The sequence below is a fragment of the Lipophrys pholis genome, assembly GCF_963383615.2.
Source record: "Lipophrys pholis genome assembly, chromosome: 17".
NCBI lineage: Eukaryota > Metazoa > Chordata > Actinopteri > Blenniiformes > Blenniidae > Lipophrys > Lipophrys pholis.
The window spans coordinates 10,723,569-10,741,323 of NC_137643.1; the positions used below are offsets into that span (position 1 = coordinate 10,723,569).

A 17,755-nucleotide genomic window follows, 5' to 3' on the forward strand; every position below is an offset into this window, starting at 1 on the left:
TATACTCACAATTCCATTTACAATTACACAAATACTGGTCATAACATGGCTGCCACTCGCACAGACCTGGCTTTAAGTTACCCCACGATAGCTTTCAGCTATTCGGTTTTAACGAACCTCCAGCTGTACATGTAGTTTCTGCGCCGGCTTCACCAAGGCACTCTGTCTGTTGGTTACCCAAACCACGGCACTCTGTCCGTGGATTACTCAAACATATAAGCAAACTCTGGTCCTTTTTATCTGACTAAATGCCTACGTGGGCCCTTCTACTTTGAAAACCCTGCTCTCTAGACTGTATCTACGCCTTCCTTCGGCCCCTGTTCTGTTTCTACAACACCGTCCAAATCACTCCTCCCAGAAATGCGAAGCAGCACAGCAGCCAACAGACAAACACATTCAGGCAGGTTTCACTCATTCTTTCCGCTCCATGGTTTGCTAGACATACACGTTTACACACATTTGTTTGCATCCTATTCCAATCTCTCACTCTGTATGACTTTTTACTTCTTTAACTTTAGCTAGGTTCTTTTGGATTAATTTTGATCCGGTTAGACCTCACCTGGGCGGAGACCAGACATCGGGCACAAAAGAATTTTAACCGCAGAATGAATTTGGTCTGCTTACCTTTAGTGTGCTGAGTCCGGTCCTCGTCCACAGATGACGTCACCCCCGGTTGCTCCTCCTGGCTGAAGCTCGCCAATTTATGTCGTGGTCTTGTTGTAGGAAGTTGTCCTGGGCCAGATGCGTCGTCGGAAGACCATACGAACATTTAACACTACTTGTTATAGCTATACTGATACTCAGCTATCCTAATGATACAAAAGAGACAGAGTGGAGCCGGATGCAAAGTAGAGTTTTATTGCTAAAACCCGGTGCTCAGATCAGACCCAGGCAGACACAATGGTCAGACACGATTGCTAGGCAGGATCGAACACAAATTGAGTCTTTTAGACTCCCTCCTTATATACAGTGAAGAAGGTCCACCTTCCCTTATTAGGTGCGGCCCTCTTTTCTGTTTGTCAAATTATCATTTGTGCGGACATAACAGTGTCTTATTAGGGCATGTTTGGGATGCCCCTCCCATCGTCATTTCGTCCTTTTGACGAAGCTACTGGTGTCTCCTTTCTTTGGGTCTGCCTGGTTTTTAGTGTTTACAGTGGACACAGAATTGTCCAAAGCTGCATTCCAATTTTTAAAAAACATTTAAGAGTTTAATACATTGTTTTCACTCAGTGGGCATGCATAATATGTTTGTGTTCACACAGAGATATCTGAATAATTATTCAACACCCTATATAGTGGGCACTTTCCTGTATGGGCTACAACCAGGTTCATGCCTTCTGCCCTACGCCTGGCTCGATCTTTCATCCAGTGTCATGAGCCCTGTGCGATATGTACCTCATCCGGACAGTCAAATCCTAACTGTCCTTGGGTCGGCTGTCCCGCACGGGCACATTCTGTCCATTCAGGTGTGGCCACCTAATAATAATTTTGGTTTGGTTTAGGTAGCATTTGGGGCACAAAGAAATGTTACTAATAGAAAAGAGCTTCCTTAGCTGACACTGAACCCCATTCTGAGTTACACAGCAGCAATTGTCACCGGTGTGCCCTGGTGGTGCCCAACAATTACCGTCTGAAAAATGGTGGCAGTCATTATCACTATGTTGGTACCTTATGAGATGCATAGATGACTTCATGCACTTTGAAAGTTGGAGCAAAACAAACTCCTTCACACATAGAACCTCTGTATGCTACTAAAGGAATAAAAGTGTCATAACTTTGAACACTGTGTAAACGGGGAAGGATCAGGGGAGACAGATTATTCAGCAGCTAAGCCGCACTCAAGTGTGCACGCACATGAGGCATTACAGGAAGTCGCGCCAAACCACAAAACAGATGATGCGCTTTAAAAAACATTGTCAAGCATTCCATTATAATCCACAGAGCGCTCAACTTAAAAGTTGCTACATTGCAGAATCAGTATGTGATAAACCCCCTGGTGTGGTCACGCGCCACATATCAATCAGATATCTTGTTGACCAGAGAAACTGTACGTTGTGACATTTAATTCTCAGAACAGCAGCACCAGGGCGTCGATAATTCCATTGGATGCAAACTATGTTATGAAGGCTTCAAGCACGGGAGGGGCTGGAGTAGAATGCTTTATAAACTGCTGTGTTTTAATGTTCGGGGCTCTTTCTCCACTGATGCCTGATCCTCCCGGACAGACTGGTGTTTGAGCCCGAGATCTCGCTTTTATTCCATGTATTCTGCCTGAAGGTAAATAAACATATATCTGTGTGATTAATTACACTGAGGGTTTCCTCATCAATTCAACAAACACTATAACTGACTGTTTTTTCTTCACTACCCTCACCGAGTTTAGTCCGCAAGCCAATACGGTTTACCGGGATATAGCCGTTGCCGTGAACAAGCAACTTCTTGGCGCCATAGGTGAGAGTTGACCTGATGGCAAGTGCCAGAAGTCCATCCGTAGGATGTGGCTGACTGCTTAAACAAAGGTGCTACATCTACCACCAAGCCCATACACCCCAGGCACTTGTGTATGTGCAACTACCTACATGTAGCAAATTTGAAAAGAGACATGATGCGGTGCTCAAAACTACAACTTAGGTCTTTTCCAGTGTATTTCAGGTGCCAAAACTGAAATCAGCATCCCCTAAACATATAAAATGACACCAATATCTTGACAATTGATAATCTACAGCCAAATTAATGGCCAGAATTACATTTCTGCTGGTCTCAATGGCGGCCATCTTGAAAAATGGCAGCCATCTTGGGTTTTCAAGTGGCAAATCGGATAGAATTTAAATTCATGCCCCAAAGAACAACTGTGCTCAGAGAGGTAGGGCGGGGCAAGACCATTCAGAGATTTAAAAACAAATAAAATAATCTTAAAACTGTTAGAGGTTATGGAGCTGGTAAAGAAAACTCGGCGAATACAGTGGCTCCGCATACTGGTGTCGTGTAGACAAACTCCCCCAAAAGTGAAGAAAGTTTTGCAGATACACTCGTATTTGTTGTCGTGTAAATGGGGCCTTGGTCTACGAGGTGTGATAAGCTAAATTTGACCAATTCTCAAGAGAAGCGAAGCCATATGATACTAAGGATGCTCCGATCCACATTTTTTCGCTTCCGATCCCGATCCCTGAAATTGGATGTCTGCTGATATCGATATTATTCTGATACCAGAGCTGTTTTGTTAAATATTATTATTGTTGATTTTATGAGGCTGTAATAAACTTCTCTCTACGGGCAAGTATGAAATGTTTGCATGTATTCTCTCAAAAGGCCACTAAAGGTTAGTATAAGTTCAGAAAAGGAAACGGTACAAACCATTTTTGTTCAATTTGGACAAAGTTGGGGCCTTCGGACGAGTTGTCCTACAATCGCTCAGTCCACAAGACGACAGGAAGTTGTTCAGTGTGGCTAATGTCAGGAGTACAGTCCTTTTTATAATGGAGAAGTGTTGTAGAATTTCCGTTGCTTCCCCGGTGATGCTCAGATTCAGAAGAATGAATGTAGAAGAGACATTGGATTCGATGCAAAGGACTTTATTCAAGGGAACTGTCAGAGATCTCACAGCACAATCAGACAGACTCATCATGGACACCGACACAAAACCGACTTGGACAGACTGAAAGCAGACCAACTCCCTGAAGGACCCCTCCGCTCCATAAGACAACTGCCCCGGCTCCTCAAAGTCTGACAGTAATGTTTTTGTTTTACTTTGCACAAGGACACACAGCTGCACTAGTTGGACATGGAGCCGTTGTTAGACAACACAACCCATCCTCTAAAGTCCTCTTCATACTCCATAAGAACAAGACGAAAGTTTGGCAGTGCGGGGTCCTGCCTAACAAAATGACGTCATTTCCAGAGTGAGCTGTGCCAACCGCCCTGGCCGAACTATGTGGGAGCCGCACTGCCGAAACTTCTGCACTGCCGTGTGCTGCATATGCGTTCCAGTTCGCTCATGACTATTGGTGATATTTTAATCATATTTAGCTTGTAACATCGCTACTGTACAAGCACCGCAGCTCGTTAAAATGTCGGAGTGCAGGCTTTTACATGATGCACCTGAACGCATCACAAACAGCTGTCAGCTCCTGTAGTTAATACCGGATCAATATGGCGCTCGGACAAAAACTCTCTTTATTACTGAAAAAGTTCAGAGAAATGTATTTCTGAAAGCACTGAAGGCGAGAAATAAACTGCAGTTGAAAAGCTTAAACGCCGCATCACTGGCTGTAGTGGCCTCCCGACTTTGGCAGCTTCTTATCGGAGTATGAAGAGTCCTGCCGAAAAAGCTTTTTTTTCAGCAGCTGGCTGACGTCACAATTTTCTTCTTGTTGTTATGGGTTCAAAAAGGGAGTATGCAGGGGCCTTGAGTCAGAGGTGTCGGATAACAGGGAAGGAATAACAAACTGGGAGAGATAGGACAGCTGCGAATACCTCAGTTAATATATTATTAAGATGTCTCCGTACAAAGGGCTTAAGATGTTCCACTACATTGCCACCCTTTTTGATTGAAAGATCAACATGACGGGTACCATTAGACTTACATTTATCACAGTTATCAAATGAAAACCTTAAGCAATTCATCAATCACGACAAAACATATTTCTTTTTTTATAAAATATGGTCACACTAAAACTCTTCTTTGACTTGCCCCCACTCCAATGGACATAAACCATCCCTCACAGCACAAATTAACTGTGGAATGGATTACCTGACTCATTACTATGCGTCTCATTGAGACCCGCCTCCCTTCAGGAAATCCAGTCCACAGTTTGCAGCCAGCGAGCAGCGCAGCAGGCAGGGAAACACTCATTTCAGCAACGGTGAAGCAGACGAGGCTTCATGGATCAGAAATCTCTGCAGGTTGGATCAGAAATTTCCGATCCATGAATCACGTTGGTTATTGATACCGATACTGGATCGGATCGGTCCCTAATTTTCATTGACCTACGTACTGCTGCCTCAGGCATCAGTGTAACTTCTACAAGTGCAACTTTGTCTCTGCGTTTTGAATTCTCCTCAAATGTTCATTCATCATCGGATAAAATCCTGCCATCCATGCATCAAAATACTGAAAATGTTGATCTGGGCCAAGAAGATGTTGCTCATGACCGGCAGAAGGAAAATATCCTCGACCACAAAAGGAAGCACACAAATTTACGTATGGTAGATGACGTCTCATTTCTAAATCAAACACGGACACAAGTTATTTTCTTTGTCAGAATTTTGGAGAAACAAGTGTGACTTTCACTAAAAACTGTTGAATTTCATGTTCAATGCAGTCTCGTATTTTCTTCAGCGTAACCTTTTCTAAGAAAGCATAATCCTCTTGTTCTTGTAGATCTGCCACATCTCCTTCAACAAGGTGTTTGCTTTCAAGTCGCATGTGAAGTCACATGGAAAGGTGGGTTTTCAATTCATTGGGTACACATCACGTACTGTGTGTTGTATTGAACTCTTTTGTTATGTACTGCTATTTGTGGTAATGCTTGTATGCTTATGTAAGATGTTTGTTTTATTTGGAGACTTGTAATTCGGTATTTCAACTTGTGCAGCCAATAGAGATGCTGTTTTGATAAATGTTTCCTCTTTTTTTATTTTTTTTACCCACAGAAAATTGAAGAAATCTTCCCAAATGGTAACAAATGCTCTTTATCTTTATTGTAATTTGTGTTAACTCAGTATTCCGTAAATAAATCTTTTTTTTTTAACTTCTTTTCAGATACTCTTAAGGCCTCTGGTAAGCTTGCCATTATTCGTACAACCTTTATGCTCTTTATGTGTTTGAATTTGTTATTCTCAAGTTATCAAGACCTTTTTATTAGTTTGTCATGATGTAGTTCAAAGTATAAAAACAGTAAGAAATTATATGAAAATGACAGATTTGATTGTTTCATTCTCACCGCCATGTCTTTTTGCCACAGGTTCCCTTCCCTTCATTGTTTTTATGAAAAGCAGAAATGACAAGCCAGATGTCATTGGTGAGTAATTTACACTTTATTGTAAATGTTTCCCGCCATTTTTATTTTTTTTTTAATTTATTTAATCTATAGTTGAATCCTTGAACATGAAGAACTGAAAACAAATTGCTTTGAAATCGCCGGAACAATGGAAATAAGGATTTTATTTGCACCCACAAGTAGATGTTACACTGGATGAGAAAACTGAGCGATTTAAGTACTTGTGGACCAAACATTTACGCTCAATGTTTAAGAAGATTTATATTTGTGTTTATTCATAATGTACACTGCAAACTGTTTACATTCGTCCTTCCTTCCAGGTTTGTCTCACCTGACGTTGGTTTTTGGTGCCGACGCGTCCAGCTGTTTTTACCTGTGCCACGTCTGTCACTTAAAATGCCCAGTTGAAAATGTTTTAAACCACGTCCGTTCTTCGGACCATTTCACCAACTTTCTTGTGAGTGTTGGGTGCCGAATGTGGAGGGAAAAAAAACAAATCAGTTTTTCACATTTCAGAATTCTAATTTCAGTCATGATTTCTTTTGTAGAGCATCACAGACCCAAATTCAGTGGCATTCTCTTGGATACCACAGAATGAAAAAAAAAACTCGCATTTCTGTGTGGAACACATAAGACGAAATGGAGAGCTTCAGGTTTGTACAAGAGTACATTTGTGTTTTAACTATGGAGGCATTATTGTAGCAAAACTACACTCGGCATATACAACATAGTGGGGCAGGGCGTAGACGACATTAGACTCAAACACTCGGCATATATCTTAAAACAACTTTTGTTTAATACACTGTACTAATGATAGTATATGTAAATGTGTGTCATAAGTAATGTGGGACCGTCTCAGCAATGGAGGACTGCCAGAATGAGCAAGCCTGTGAGCCTGAGCTCAGGGCGGGGAAACCCTGGCTTTACAGCTTTGACTCCTTTCACCTCAGAAGTCGAGCAAAAATCAAAAACAGCCAATTGCATTTTAAGCTGACTTTTCAACCACAAATATCTTTTTTTTACACATTTAAAAACCTAATTGCAGGCAGACAAATTCTGAAACGACTTTTGCAGATTCTGGAATGTGTGCTCAAAAAGTTCAATGCATTTACATTTGTGGTTGTAATGTGGAAGTTTGAATACTTTATATAAGCCTGAGCAGCCCTCCTCCGTTATCCCAAAGTTCAACCTAAAAATGAAAGTGACGCACACTTATTAGTGGGTGTACATCGATGATGCAGTATTCTGTGTGTGCATAATGCTGTCTACCGTTTGCAGATGTTGCATTTACCCATAAAGCTGCTCTTGGAGTTGAAGTCCAGACAGTACGCTGACGGTATGCAATTCTAAGATTTGTATGTAAATGGTTTAAGATATGTGTACTGAACTGTGCGTTAAGAAATTGATCTGATTCTTCTCTCTAGTGATGCAGACGTTAAGCCAAAATGAAAAACTTTTCAAATGTATTCAAGGTTTGTACACATTTTCTTTACCACTAATCAAGTTTTGTGTAAAAACCATTTCAGTTATCAATTTGGTCCTTCCGTAAGCTGTACATGATGTAAAGCTTCAGAATGGTGATTAATGACGATGTGGTGAGACAGAAACCTAAAAGATATTGCGTCTCTGAGTTCATGTCTGATGTCTTTCCCTGTAGATGCCCTGCCAGAGACGGACCTCATCCAAACTTACCAAAAGGACTCCAAAAGGGAGAGTCCATTGCTCGGTCAGTAAATGTACCAAACAGAACATTTGTGATTCTCTAATTATTCCCGAAGTTGTCAAGTAATTATACTGGTACATTTTTTTTAAATATTTCTGAAGCAGAGTTTGCATTCCTTTTAGCCTTTCTCACCTTTCTGTCTTGTTTTTCCCCCCACATAGGTCTGCATCACATTGTTGAATGTGTTTGTGTGGGCCTGAGTAATGAGAGATACTACCTCTGCACACTCTGCCGCCTCCCAGTGGCGGCACACATGATCATCAAGCACGTTCTGAGCTTTGACCACGTCTTTCGCTATTTCGTAAGTAGCACATCGAACACAATGTTGGCGATGAATTTAAGGTTTATTTGCGTAATCAGAGTTGTTTAAAACACTTTGTTGTGAAGTGGAATATGGCGGCATGAAGGTCGTTAACCCGTAAAAATCGATAAATTAGCCGCGTCGTTGTAATAAGCCGCAGGGTTCAAAGCGTGTAATAATAAAAAGTAGCAGCTTGTTCTTTGGAAATTATGGTATTTTGGTTGGTTTTATCAACTGATTTGATCCTTTTTAATGGAACTGAATCATCATCCAATATGATATGATGAATGCTGCTTTCTGGATCCAGCAGATGATTGAATGTCGATCATATAACTTTCTTTCTTTTTTTTTTGTGCAGGAAGAGTGGCATCCATCGACACTGTTGTCAAAGGCGAGCTATATTAAAGACGCCTCCTTTATCTCCATGATTTTGGACCTGGCAAAACAGGCAGAGGAAATACAAGGATGTACCCACATGAAGGTAATTATAGTTCACGGGAACTATTTTTCCCAAAATGGACATTTTTATTTTCTAATACTGTGAAAATGTATGATTGTTTCTTTCATAGCACCTGAGACTGGAGCCTGATGAATTCAACTCGGTGAATTTCAAGGGTTACTCTCAAGGTTTGTGTTCCCTTTTTGTTATTGCCTTCATTTGTGTTCTATTGTTCTTGATTACCTCAATCATCAATTGAATCCATAGTTGTGGTTTTACCAACTCATGTTTTGTTTGCTTTTAGCTTTAATGAAGCTGGAATCGATCAAGAAGTGCAGCTTGCAAATAAGCATCAAACCTGGGAGACAGCTTGGTAAACTATTACATTTATATAATCTTTTTTGGGCGAATGTTAAATATTTAACAGTTTGATTTAACCTATTCGTTGAATTTTCGTACTTTTTTTTTTTTTTTTTAAATTAATAATGAATTTTATGCAGTTGTATGTTCTCCCATAGTTAATGTGCCTACATAGTGTTAAAATGTAACAAAACTCCTTCCTCTGGTCCTTATTTATATATTTATACCACATAAAGCTATAAGTCAGATACATTTCTTTGGGATGACAAAGCAAAGACTAGTAGTTTTGTGCCTTTGATTTGCCTTTCTTACCCAAATCACCGGGTTGCCAGTCCGGCTGAAAAAGAGGTGTGTCCTTGTGTTGTTGTTTTTTTTTTGTTTTTTTTTTTATAGGTGGTAGCGAGAACCACTCTGTCAATGAAGTGAGTGATCGATTGTCATTTAACATTTAAGAGACACGACTGCTTCTCTTCGTAGCGCGTCGTCCGTCGCCATCAGTGAAGCAGTCGACGCCGTCGACACGGCCGGTGTACTTTCCCTCTATCTTCAAATTAAGCTGCCAGGTAACGACTTCTCGTTTCTCCAAAACAATCTCGGTTATCATACGAGGAGATGTCTGTATTGTAGAAAACATTTAGAAGATCTGTTCTAATGCACAGAGGTTTTTAATTATGTATGCCTCCACCCTGCTGTAAATCAGACCTTGTCTTTTCGTCTTCACTGAGCAGTGAGCTCGTTTACATGCACGCTAAAAATCCAGTCGTTTCCTGGGGTTATTGAACTAAGTGAAGAAGAGTTGTTCACAATGTGAGTCAAGGACAACTGATACAAAGACTGTCGTTGTCGCCAGGTTCAGGTGTTTTGACAATAACAGGAGGTTTTACCGGCGGTCTCGGCCATTAAATACTAAGAAAACCAATAATGGACAAAATAAAATGGAAACCAGGATTTTAGTATACTGGTGTGGGTTGTGTCGTGGTCTTCTTGGTGGAACGCTGTCCTGGGCCAGATGCGTGGGTGGAAGACCAATCGAACATAGTAACACTAATGGCTGTAACTATACTGGTACTCAGCTAGTCTACTCGTACAAAACAGACAGGGAGAGCGGAGCAGGATGCAAAAATAGAGTTTTATTGCTAAAACCCGGTGCTCAGATCAGTCCCCAGACAGATGCCAACGATCAGACACTTCGCTAGGCACGATCGAACACAAAAATAACTTGCTTGGGCTTGGTCTTTATATACACTGCAGATGTTCCTCCCTCCAAACATGTACTTCCCATTTTCATCGAAGGGGGGTCCCCCCTTGCACAACATGTGCCGCCCATATCTCTTTTTGCCATTTCAGCATTGGTGCGGAAATAACCGTATTTCACTCGGTCATGTTTTGGGACCCCTCCCGTCATAAATTCATTCTCTTGTTGACACTAAGGGTGTTTTCCGTCTGGCCCTGTCTGGTCTATTTTGGGCTTCGTCCAGCACCTTTTAGCTGACACGGTTATAATCGCCCATGTTTGCATTCCAATTTTTTAAAAAACCTTTATGAGTTCAGTACATTGCTCTGGTATAGTTTTCATACATAATATGTGTTAATGCTTTTCGAGATACATGAATAATTATTCAACAGTTGATACATGCATTAGTGTTGTGTGGTGACGCTACCATGTCTCTTTGTGCAGGTCTGCAATATGGGTGGTCCCAATATGGTTTGGTTTCACAGACATGTGGCACAAACCAATCACCAGAGGGTACGTTTCCCTTTAGAGAGATGATCTTTATAACAAGTTAATTAAATTACCTTGCTAAAAACAGTTGTTTACTTTGTTCTTCTACAGTGTCTGGTTAAAGCCTTTAATGATGGTATGTATTTTTTCTTTTTAATTTCTCTCGTTTTTTTCCTGCTGTGTTAAAGTTTTTTGAAAATATAATTTTCTTTCTTACAGGTGCAAAGGTTGATGGTTCTCAACACCCAGGTGCCGTTTCCTTGCTTTATGTGGTTAGATTTTGATTTGCGCCCTGCTCATACATTTGTATTGTGCATTAATTTCTTTTGAAACTCGTCTTGTCAGATGTTTTGTTTAAACGCAAATCCTAACTACTACACTCCTGCTTTTTGTTTTCCTTCAGCCTCATTCAACTTGGGCATATACTCCTATATTCAGAAGTGCTTAAGAGAGAGCCAACCACTTGTTGGTGAGGTGCTTTTCTTGATACGTTTGTCCCATATTAAACAAGCAGGCAAACAAAGTTAATTTCTTTTTTTTCCCCCTGTGCTCGTTTGCTCAGGTATACCCATGATTGTGTCCTGCATCAGCACCGAGGCCAAGACTGAACCTTTTTACCTGTGCTTCGCCTGTTTGGACCTTTTCAGTGACGCCTTCATCGAGCAACACCTCGCCTCTGAGAAACATCTCATGCTCACACTGGTAAAGGCAGACACCGTGCCTTGTATCGTATTTAGCGACGGAAATTCTACTAATGTCTTTGTCGTGACAAGCTTTTTTTCTCTTTCAGAACCAGTACCAGGATCCTGAGGTGCTGCCTTTTGCATGGAAGTCTCATGTCGACTTGGATACGGCGGTACTGAAGGCCAAGGTGTGGAACAAGGAGAAAGAAGGATCATTCATTTCCATGAAGGTAAAATATCAACATTTATTTTTTTTAAGAATCAAGCAGACTTTCTTGAGAAGCACTTTTCATAAAACAGCATGTAACACAAAGTGCTTTACACAGTGAAAACAGAAACACATACACGAAAGAGTAAATACAGATGGAAAAACAAATTGATAAAGTAAAATTTAATCAATTCAATGACTTCATAACTGCAGAGGGAAAAATTTCTTTAAGTTCAATTTCTAACATTTTGTGAAGCTGCTAAAAGTTTGTTGATGCAATAAAAGTAGGTTTCTCTCCCAGGTTCTTGATCTGCCATACTGGATATTTTGCAGAATCAAGACAAAGAGTTATACTGAAGGTAAGAGCTGATTTTACGTGGGACGTATTCCATTGTTGAGGGCCGAGGACACAAAGTATATTTGATTTGCTAATTGTTTCTTTGACTAAAACCTTGTTTCAGATTATATTATTCACTGTTCTTTCACTTTTGTGTTTTTTTTGAACCTCTGCAGTTTTCTCACATTTATTTTGTGATAAACTCCAGAACAAAACACACATTTCAGAAGTAACAATATGAATTAATGTCTTTTTTTAAAAAAACATTTATGGGCTTCAGCGGTGGAAGAGCTTGAAGATTACAACCCTTCCCTGACGGGCGGAGGTTAGTCACAGTGTTATCAACTGAAAAACAAACTTCAGTTTATAATTATTGATTTCATTCTAATTATATGTCTTTTGTGTTTTTGATGCAGTCCCACTTTTGAAAAGAAATTATGATCTCCAGGCCAAAAATAACTTCCCTCTGCTCGGTGAGAACAACTGAAATCATAAAGCGTTGCTGCCGAAATCCTCTTCACGTTCAGGTTTTTGACTTTGTTTACCTCTTTATTGTAGGAAAGCAGTTCCTGGTCATGTACGAGGCACAGACCTCAGATTTACAGCGGTACAGCACCTTTCTGTGTTTGCTGTGTAAAAGAAAGCTACACAATGGCGAGTCTAATGTCCACATCTTCAGCCAAGAGCACGTCGTCATATTTCTGGTGAGTGTTATATTTATATAGCAGGAAAAATATGTAAGAATGTTGTTTTTTTTTCTTCACTGGTGGCTGGTTTGGATCTTACTTTGCTTGGTATTTGGTGGCTCAAATGTGGGCCGAGAAAAAGACTTTTAGAAATTTCATGATAAGACTACTGCCGACTTGCTGTCCCTTTATCTGATTGAAGCAGCTTAGCTTCAGGCTTGTGTGCTGTTTGATGAATGGTACACAAAAGATAACAGTGATGGTCAGTCGGAATACTCCTATTCTTTAATGCGAGTATGTTTATCAGTTGACTGCATTTGACAACTTATTGTTCTATGAGCAGAAGAAATGCACAACATTAAAATGCGCAGTTACATCGTCTGATCTCTGTACTGCATTCAGCCTGAAGTCCTCAGAGCAGCAGCCTAAAGCAAAGCATTGGGTACACATGCTTTTGCATTTCATTTCTAGGACATTCCCATAAGCAATTCATTCAGACATCCCACTTTCTCTCAGAGGCTGGGAACCTTGGGCTGTAAAACCCAAACAGTTTTTTTTTTTTTTCTCTAGATAATGCTTTAAGCCGAAACTCAGTAAGTTTACATCTGACCTGTGTATAGAGATAAATTTGAGAGGGTGTGTGTTCAATGCAAATTGGTCCAAATGTTCCATGGTTACATGAGTTAAGCATTTCAGCGCAAAAGTGTGAATTTCTTCTTGGGCAATTGAAAAAACAAATATTGGTTTTGTTGTCGGAGCTTTTATACAAGTCAGACACTGTATAATCTCTCAAATGTAAGCGTGTGGGTGTGTCGCTTTTTAATGTAGGAATTTGTTTCTTCTCTTGCTATAGTTCTTACTCTCCTCGGATCCAGAAAAAGTTGTCTGTTTACATTACTGCCGTAATATGTTAAATGTCAGATATTGAATTCATATCCGTGATCTTGTGGTTTTTTTTGTGTGCGTATCTGTGTGCAGGAGAAATTCCACCCAGGCTCACTGGATTCCAGCAATGTCAACGCAAAGGGCTTACTGGACTTGGCACAACAGGCTCAGACTCTTCACCACGTCGAGGCGTTACAGGTGCCACACGCTGGAGTTTGCACCATCTTCATCTCGCACCCCCTTTTTGCCACACATTTATTGTTATTGTTATGTTATGATCTATCCATGTTTTCTGCCTTCTTCAGGTGGTAAATTTGACCATGCCCGTGTGGGATACGTACTCCTATAAGAAAAGTAAGTGTATGTGCTGCAACAGCTGCTTCTCTGTGGCTGAGGCGTTGTCTTTACTCATCTTCATTGCTGTTTTACAGCAACATGCATTTTGCAGAAGCAGGAATGGAGGAAAATGTTGGAACCAAATATACAGCCAAAAGGAAGACTGGGTAAGTGGAATCAAATGATTTAAAGGAGTCATTGTCCGGAAATCACATTTTTCCATGTTAAAACAGGCATTTTGTTGATGGACCTCTGTTGAAACTTGCCTGAAAATTTGGAGTTTGAAAGTTAGTTGAGGCTTTTCTTTGTTTTTTTTTTTCCTCGTCAACATAAACCACCTGTTTTAAATTAGTTGCTAGCCGTTAGCTGCTAACGGCTATCTGGGCTAGTATAGACCCTGAAGCCCATGTGATTCAGAAATGACCCGTGTGTTTTATTTAAGCTCTCCGGGGTGCATTGGATTTTGATTTTAATTTTTCATATGAGCAAAGGACTGCTATGCTATCGCCATGCTTGACAGTCCCTGCGGCAAGTTAGCATGTTATTTTTTTTTTTGTTTTGTTTTTTTTTAAACCAACACATTTTAAGAATTGATTTAAAGACGATATAAAAGGAGACTGGATATGCGAGAATATCAGACGATGACTCATTTTGTAGGAACTCACCTGAGATACCAAAGTCGTCCCATCTTTGTCTGGGATATCAAGATGTATTTAGCTTAAAATCAAATCCTATGATTTTCTTCACTTTCATATCCTTCATTTGATTTGCTGCTCTAGTTTTGAATGCGGTGTGACATCTAATCAGAGAATGATGAATGCACCTTATTTATTTATTTTACATTGTTTTTCAGTTCCCGGTGGGTCTCTTTCAACAGGCGATGAGGACCATGTGAGAGACCACAGTGTTGAAAAGACACCAAATGTGGAAAACACATGCACAAAAAATGTCTCGAGTGAACAAAAACGCTCTCTGGAAAGAGAGGTTTTAGAAACTATCTCAGATGTGGAGAAAAAATCTGGTGAGGAGTCACAGGAAACCACAAAAGAGGAATCGAATAAGTCTGAAGTTAAACAAACAAGCCAGGAGTTTCCAGAAAGAAGCCAGAGCACAGTAAAAGAAGTAGTTGGAGCGCACTGTAAACAAAAAGAAGCGGAAAACAATGAAATTGTCCCAGCACAGCTTGAGAAGTGCAGTGACAAAGGCCCGATGTACAAAAGGAGTATTAGCATGTGTGGAGGAACCCAGGAGGACATGAGCCATAAAAGACGGAGGGCCACGTCTGAGGGCGAGAGTGGCCTGAAGAACGAGAGCGCAGCTGCAATGGAAGAGAGCCACACGTCACGCCAGGAGGACCGTACGTAAAAACTCTAGTAGACTCAAATATTTTGATTGTCACCGAGACACTAATAATCATGACAAACTGTTCTTGTTTAGGCTTAAGCAATGTGTATGATTGCCGATGTGATAAACATGACTCGGTTTACCTCTGCGAGTGGTGCTCACTGAAGATCCCACAAGAGGAGTTCATCAGCCACATTATTGAATCCGGCCATCCAAAGGTTCATATGATGGTGAGTGAATGTTGTCACAGAGATTTGATTCCTTATATACATTTCGTTTAATTATTTTTATGGCAATACTCTAAAGTAGAGGGGACATTCATTGATAGTTACTTGTGTGTTAAGCGCGCCTTCAGACTGCTGCTGTTGGCGCAAAAAAGCTGTGTTCATACATCACAATGTTTGGATGGACTGACGCGTCGGCTTGTCCTAGTTCTGTTTCTTCATTCAAATCAGAATAATACACTACAAAAGACATAAAACTTAACGTATCTATTGAAAATACAAATAAGCCAGTTTCACACTGACCCAGGGTTCAATTTGAGGTTGTTTATTAGGCATGTGGGGGAGGGTCAGCCTCCCCGTCTCTCTTCTGGTGAATGGACAACTCGTCCACAAAACTGCAACCCCTGACAACTTGTGCACAACAATTATTTTCAGCATTATTGATTTGAAGGATTGGATTTCAAAGTATATTTGACACAAAAACAAGCAGTGGTTGATTTTGCCATTTAATTTTGCTATCTATTTTGTCTATACTCCCAGGTTGTTTATCTGGAGAAAGACATTTACAGTGTCATCTTAAACCAAAGCTTTGAATCGGGTAAGGTTGTGTCCGTCTTAACTTGTTGGAAAAATCCTTTCTGCCACTTATTTTGTGTCGTTAACAGCTCAGTCCAATATCTTCCTGTGCAGGATTTCATTAGTATCTTTCTTCACCTTAACAGTGAAACAGATGGTGTCCGTGCGTCTCGCCTCGTGTAACAGTGGGCCCGAGTGCCCCTCACCCCCGACCTCTGCTCCACCTACTGTAAAACAAGAGGAGATCCCTATCACCCTTCATGATCAACATATCGTTGACTCTGTGAGGAATCACATCAAGGTCTGTAAATTTCTATTTGATTGAGCTTAAATTACTTTGTACTTCTCTTGTTCTTGTTGTTTTTCCATCTAGATAATTTAAGTCTTTCCTATTCATACAAACTAGAATTAAGTTTTTTCCCTTTCCCCGTAACCCACCAATCTTAAATCGGCTGACCGGTCTATCTTCTGCTGGATCGATGCCCGTCCTTTGTGATTTGAACCAGTCGGTCATTAGTGTGATATTTATCAGATGCCAGTGCATCTCAAACTTCAAATATTCTTTGGAACGAGGATGAATCTTCACTTGGAGCCTTGAAAGTGTTTGAGGTGTGGAAGTGATGAAATGTCCCACTGTTTGCCAGAAGGAAATTAGATTATCTTACCTTATCTTGGTGCTGCAGTCTAAAGTGAGGTTCAAACACCAACGTGTTTTGACTGTATCTTGACTTCAAAAGTATTTCATTTTCGAAGGACTGAATGAAACTACAGGGGTGCAAATTTTAAGGCTTTGTTTGAAATTGAAACCTGCCACAAGTACGAGGAAACATCACAATATCTTTGTATGTTTCAAACGCAGGACCAAGGATCCAAATTTAGAATTCAGGTTATTGTATCTTTTTAAGTTTAAAATGTCCTGCTCACGCCTAATTCTGTTGTCAGCGTGGAAAACAAAACAAAAAAAATTATAATCCTTTGTTTATGCCGAGTATGTATCAATATTGAGATTAACTCCCATTTACAAAAACCAAAGATGAGTACCAACAGAGGAAAAACAAAAGTTGACTTTGCAGTCGGTGTTTTTAGGTCTTCACCACATCCCAGCTTACTGAAGGTCTGTTTCTTCTTAAAGGTGGAGAACTTGAAGACTGAAGATGATTCAGAAACCTCTGAGGCGGCAGCAAGCATGTTTGCAGTGACATCGAACACAGCTCAAGCCCCTGAAAGCACAGAGTCTCATTTCAGCATTTTTGAATGGGCAAGCACAACTGAAAAAACCCCCCTGCCTCCTGATCTCTTGGGAAAACTCTCTGAAGCTGATTCTACTTTAAACTCAGACCTGGAGTCACCAAGAACTGAAACGACTCTCCAAGTAGATGAAAGGATGACGTTTAGCGCCATCTGCACTGCAGATTCCTCTCCGTGTACAGCTACCACAGATGAAGTGATGGAAGTCACCTCTGCCTCGAGTGCAGTGGCCTTTCAGACAGACTCCTTCACAACATCTTTGATGGTATCCGCATCATTGTCGCCTAAAACTGAAAGGGCATCTGATGAAGAATCTGCGCTACAAAATGCTGAACCTACGTCTCCAAAGGGATCCACAGAGGTGCATGGAGGTCCGAGCATAATGGCTTACAATACTCCTAAATACCTGAAAACTGCACCTGCAGCTTCAGGCATATATCAGAAGTTACCAAAATCTGTGGCCACTGCCAAAAAGTCAACACAAGCAGTTAAAAAAGAGAATCGAGTCGAAGAAAAAGTCAACACATCACCTCATACTCATGAAATCGCACAGTCTGCTGCTCCTCAAGTGACCGCAGCCCTGCCTGGCTGGCCGGAATCCAAGAAGCAACCAAAGAAGCTGCCACTCGCCACTGCAAATAAGACGGACTCCAGTCATGGATCAGTTAAAATTGGTGCGT

At 40.7% G+C, this 17,755-nt stretch overlaps 1 protein-coding gene across 1 annotated transcript in view; it reads left to right on the forward strand.

Annotated features, from left to right (window-relative positions):
• The window catches only part of LOC308122949 (uncharacterized protein), a 31,376-nt gene that overhangs the window by 3,140 nt on the left and 10,481 nt on the right, over positions 1-17,755 (forward strand). Inside the window, exons 2-32 of the mRNA XM_080485132.1 lie at positions 5,384-5,446; positions 5,656-5,680; positions 5,765-5,782; positions 5,967-6,023; positions 6,323-6,459; positions 6,551-6,655; positions 7,281-7,338; positions 7,660-7,728; positions 7,887-8,026; positions 8,385-8,507; positions 8,596-8,653; positions 8,770-8,838; positions 9,303-9,388; positions 10,504-10,572; positions 10,660-10,684; positions 10,768-10,797; positions 10,952-11,017; positions 11,111-11,250; positions 11,339-11,461; positions 11,741-11,798; positions 12,057-12,101; positions 12,193-12,249; positions 12,335-12,480; positions 13,441-13,545; positions 13,653-13,701; positions 13,779-13,850; positions 14,537-15,040; positions 15,121-15,257; positions 15,792-15,849; positions 15,974-16,128; positions 16,960-17,749. Of these exons, the coding sequence (XP_080341258.1) occupies positions 5,384-5,446; positions 5,656-5,680; positions 5,765-5,782; positions 5,967-6,023; positions 6,323-6,459; positions 6,551-6,655; positions 7,281-7,338; positions 7,660-7,728; positions 7,887-8,026; positions 8,385-8,507; positions 8,596-8,653; positions 8,770-8,838; positions 9,303-9,388; positions 10,504-10,572; positions 10,660-10,684; positions 10,768-10,797; positions 10,952-11,017; positions 11,111-11,250; positions 11,339-11,461; positions 11,741-11,798; positions 12,057-12,101; positions 12,193-12,249; positions 12,335-12,480; positions 13,441-13,545; positions 13,653-13,701; positions 13,779-13,850; positions 14,537-15,040; positions 15,121-15,257; positions 15,792-15,849; positions 15,974-16,128; positions 16,960-17,749 (3,637 nt within the window). The remainder of the gene's footprint in view (positions 1-5,383; positions 5,447-5,655; positions 5,681-5,764; positions 5,783-5,966; positions 6,024-6,322; positions 6,460-6,550; positions 6,656-7,280; positions 7,339-7,659; positions 7,729-7,886; positions 8,027-8,384; positions 8,508-8,595; positions 8,654-8,769; positions 8,839-9,302; positions 9,389-10,503; positions 10,573-10,659; positions 10,685-10,767; positions 10,798-10,951; positions 11,018-11,110; positions 11,251-11,338; positions 11,462-11,740; positions 11,799-12,056; positions 12,102-12,192; positions 12,250-12,334; positions 12,481-13,440; positions 13,546-13,652; positions 13,702-13,778; positions 13,851-14,536; positions 15,041-15,120; positions 15,258-15,791; positions 15,850-15,973; positions 16,129-16,959; positions 17,750-17,755) is intronic.